The 5,000-nt window shown below is 32.1% G+C and overlaps 1 protein-coding gene across 3 annotated transcripts in view; it reads left to right on the forward strand.

The window, feature by feature from the left end:
- LOC137640209 (phosphoenolpyruvate carboxykinase, cytosolic [GTP]-like) overlaps positions 1 to 5,000 on the forward strand; it is a 129,655-nt gene that overhangs the window by 119,974 nt on the left and 4,681 nt on the right. Inside the window, exon 1 of one of the 3 annotated variants that reach the window (XM_068372754.1) lies at positions 2,820 to 2,983. The exons of the other annotated variants lie outside the window; for them this stretch is intronic. Coding sequence (XP_068228855.1) covers positions 2,931 to 2,983 — 53 coding nt within the window. The 5' untranslated portion in view covers positions 2,820 to 2,930. Of the gene's footprint in view, positions 1 to 2,819; positions 2,984 to 5,000 lie in introns of those variants that run through there. 3 annotated transcript variants of the gene reach the window in all.

Below are 5,000 nucleotides of genomic sequence, written 5' to 3' on the forward strand. Positions count from 1 at the left end.
AGCTATCAGATATGTGGTTTACCGCTACGGTTAACAGAGAGCAATATGATTCAAATGAACAAAAATATTTTTGTATTTATTCTATGAGCAATGATTTCTTCACACAAGTCATCCAAGAAGATACTGGTCTGTTCATCGCCATGTGTTAATTTCATCAATATTTTTGTTAACCGTATTTTTAAAAGTTCCTACGCCACAACTGTTGAGTTGATTTGTGAATCATTTGTATAATATTGTTGCATAATTTGTTTGAGATTAGTTATTTATAGCGCTTGATTCGTGCATGACTGCGCATTGTAACCAAGAAAGTCCGTAAGCGAATTCTTCAACAAGGTCTTTGCTTCGATTTCCTTATGAAAATTTAATAGAAAATTTTTGAAAAGATATTTGTACGATAAAATAGTTTTCTCTTTGAATAAAGATTTTTCCCTTTTCTACCACCGATGAGTCAAAAAAAAAAAAAAACACGTCAAATACTATTTATAATTTTTTATCCACCATATATATGAAACCTTTCACAGCCTAGATAATTATATTCTCGTTTATACCTTTATATTAATACAATTCTTTATCCTAGTCGAGATTTAACATATATTTCCAAACATGTTCGACCTATTTGAGTTTATTTCATGCATTTTTTCTAATTTAGTACTCTACGAATCTTGTAAAAGTATATCTCAACGATTCTTTTACCTTCTATATTTGGTACAATTTTATTATATTGTCTAACTTTGAAAACTCATTTATTGTTGAAGATGAAATTTCATATCAATTATATACATAAAGGCTATCATTTCTCCCTGGAATCTTCTTGAAAATCTTCTCTTTTGGAGGCAAATACTGTTTTGACTCCCTCCCAGTCTGTCTAATTTTCAAATATATAAAGAGCTAACTAACGTAATCCACTGATACATGTGGTTAGGTTAGGTTAGGTTACAATAATGAATGGCAGATACAGTATGTCACATTAATGTATGATAATTTAACAAGGAAAGCTTTGTAAACTGTTTTATTTCTTTTAACCCTGTCTATTATTATTATTATCATTATCAGTATTATTATTATTATTATTATTATTAGTGAACGCTTGAGTAGAGGAGCAAGAATGAATATATAAGCTCTACCCACTGAACACTACCCACGATTAAACAGTAAACGCAGGCCCGTTATTGATATTAAATACAACCGACGTCTGCTTCATCTTCAAGTCGAAACCTTTCAAAGGTGGCTGTTTATCCTTGGGTACTAAAATTGCCTTTCACTCGCCTATGGCTGTGAGCAGAGTGAGCGTCGAGCTACCACCTGACAGCAAGTCTCTGAGTAGTCGGTTCTGACCAAAATGAACTACGTCGGAGTTTAGCTACTTGGCATAGTTAAATACAGTATATATAAATATATTATATATATATATATATATATATATATATATATATATATATATATATATATATATATATATATATATATATATATATATATATAATATATATATATATATATATATATATATATATATATATAATATATATATATATATATATATGTATATACCCGTGTGTGTACACACATATGTATGTATATATACAGAATATACCTGTGTGTACACACACATATGTATGTATATATACAGAAAAAATATTATAAATATATATATATATATATATATATATATATATATATATATATGTATATATATATATGTATATATATATATATATATATATATATATATATATATATATATGTATGTATATATATATATATATATATATATATATATATATATATATATATATATATATTAGTGTGTATGTATAATAGTATTTGTTACAATATTACGTAAATCTTTCCATTATGTCGCTGTACTAGAAAAGGAAATGACAGTAGTCACTTCTAGTATCCTTCTTTATCATCTTTATTATGAATGAAAATACATGAGCGTGTATGCATGTATATTTTATGAATATTGGCGTTTGCAAATGCACACAGGCTGTGGAATCTACACGTTTACATCACGAATTATTTATAACATATACTGGCAACATTATTGACTTTTTGTCGGTACTTGAATGAGAGTTCGGGCAGACATTTCTCCTCGATATGATTCTCGGTATTGTTTTGATTCCACTTGCGATGGGCGAAATGGAATTCTTTACTTATTTAAAAGATAACTTCCGTTATAAAATATATAACTGTAGAGCTTTTTAAACAATAAAAACATAGCTGGATAAGGCCACGTATGTTAAAATACTACTTTCCTTCGTCTCGGTGGTTAAATTTAATGAAACTTCCCGCGAGTCATGAAGGAAGCCGCAACGAACACGCCTAGGCAGTAGGATGTTGTTTGGCTTTGTGCTGCCTCGCCGATTTCCAACATTACGGCCAAATCTTTCGAATTGCATCAGCTCTGCGCAGCAGCTGGAGGTGTGCCGGCGCGAGAGCCAATCATGGTTTAGCATTTTGGGGGCCCGGTCTCTTCGGGCCAATCAGTGCGTCTCATCAATGTTGACGTTCAGACTCCAGTGGCAATTTCCACTCATCTACACTGAGAAAATTGAGAAAAATCTTATTTTCACTATGATTTTCACTATGAAATGTTTGTTTATATTGAGATCTTAAAAGAACAAATTGTTTTTTACTTATCTGGCATATAATGCAAGCATGACATAATACAGAGAGCAAGAAAATATTAAGAAATGAAAATAAAAGACACGGGTAGCGAGCGCTGGGAAAGACAGAAGAGAGTCGCGCGCGCAGGGATGTGACGTCATAGCAAAAGGTGCGCATGTGTTGGGGTTGCAAATATAAGAGCGAAGCAGCCCAATGTTCCCCACACTTCATCCAAGTGATCCAGCGAAACCAAGCTATGGTTATATCTCTTTAGTTCACATATCTCGCCAGAATCTTTCATTTCGACCTAGTCTGCAAAGATGGTCATCACCAGTAATAACGTTGGGGACGTCGTCGTCATGAACAACTCCAAGTAAGTAACACGCCCCGTTTCAGCTCTGCTACGATCGAGTTTGTCGCAATGCGAAACTATGATTTTGTCATCGACGTCGTTCTTAACTTCAGTTAGTGAATTCTGTCCATTTCTATTATGCTATTTGGAGGTCTTAAATATCCCTCTTACGTGAAAAGTTCAAACTCGGAAGGATTCTTTTGCGTACGAAGTCCTAATATAACATTGTATCTTTCTAATTGTTCTATATAACAACTATAGTGTTTGTTCACATTTCTTTGTTTTATAAGTATAGCTTTGAATTTAGAATACACATTCTATAATCTGCAGGGAATTAGTTATTCTATATTTCATAAATTATTCATTGAATTTAATATACTTTATTTTGGTTCCAAAATATGTTTCCATATACATATAGCGAGAGGTATGTTCGCAATAAGATTCAACTAATTGAACATTGTTTCCTCAATTACTGATTTTTCTAACTTCGAACTCGACAAAGCAATCCTCCCAAATGAATTGTTAGTTGTAGTTATCGCTTGCATATCTTTAACTCTTGTTAAATAACTTTGTTGAACTTCATCTTCGGTCTATTCTCCAGATTTCTACGCAAAATTGAATGATATACTTAGAAAAGAAAATGGTCGTTATCTTTAGCTACTGATAAGATTTATATGCCTCTGTCGTTTGAGTAGGCGAAGGATTCTTATTCCAGGAATATTAGAATGATTTCACTCCATATATTTCAATTATTTTCAATATCTTTGTCTCGAAAGTGAATGCGATCGTTTTATCTATATAAATTATTTTTTTTTCATTACAAACTCTTGTCTTTTGCGATGAATGAAGTGCTTCGTGTAAATTTTTGAGCAGCTGTTTGCGAAATTCGGTTGTGTATTGCGTCAGCTGAGCCAGTGTCTCCTTTGTCTGAGCTTACTTTCATCTCCTGTGCAAGTTTTGCTAGTTGGTTAGTCCTAAATTTCTCTATTTTAATCCCTGCATAGACTTCTTTTTAGAAAATGTTTTGATGTTAATTATCTTGAATTATGCAGTATCACAAAATCCTTTATTTTAAGTTAAAAAAATTGTATTGAAAACATTATAGTTAAAATTGTATTAAAAACATCATAGTTGAACTCTTACTGGGACGTATAATTCTACGGGAATCAATCTCCACGTTTCATTAATATAATATGCTATAAAAAGATATTAACTACAGCATGACGATATTACATTGATGAAAATTCCTTTTTACATATTCCCTATTCCTTATGTTTCCATTTTCAAAGTATATCACATGAAATAGCAGTTACAATTATTTCATTTCAATAAAACTGGGACATCGCCCGCTTAGGAACGTAATTTAAGACAGGTTTAACCTTTAGGACTATACGTGGGTGGGTAACAGGCAGACAATAAAAACAGGTTTAGGGTTTTGGCCAGACAGCGAAAGATAACTATCAGCCAGTCGAATGGGATATGGACGAGGAGCTGGGGTCGAGCTGAAAATTGGGGGAGAGGGTAAAGGTGTGACAGGTGTACCTGTGCGTTTACGTGGAAATTTCCCTTCTTAACACTTGGGGGCTAGAATGGATTACAAAGATTTTGAATTACTTTATTTGTTTTACTAAACATGCTAACAATTAATTACTACTTGAAATGAGATCTGAAAATCTTTAAAGCTATATAAAAAAAAAATTAATTACTACTTGAAATGAGATCTGAAAATCTTTAAAGCTATATTAAAAAAAAAATTTTTTCGATGAGATAGTGCGCTTCTCTAATTTTTGTTTTGATAAATACCTAATGTATCAGATACAGATTTATTTAAGTACTTTGGAATCTCGTCGAGAAGGACGACTTTGTGTTACTTCACTTGAACCATGGACCATGGTGGACTTTACCCTATATTCTTATCTCGTGAACTAAACAACAACTCTCAAAGGCCTGAAGGTCCTTTCCTGTTGGGGGTTGGAGTTGGGAGAGATGAATATTGTTTATCATAACTTTTGGTAGATTTATTTCTTCATTCATAATT

The sequence above is a fragment of the Palaemon carinicauda genome, chromosome 4 (genome assembly GCF_036898095.1).
Source record: "Palaemon carinicauda isolate YSFRI2023 chromosome 4, ASM3689809v2, whole genome shotgun sequence".
Taxonomy (NCBI): Eukaryota; Metazoa; Arthropoda; class Malacostraca; order Decapoda; family Palaemonidae; genus Palaemon; species Palaemon carinicauda.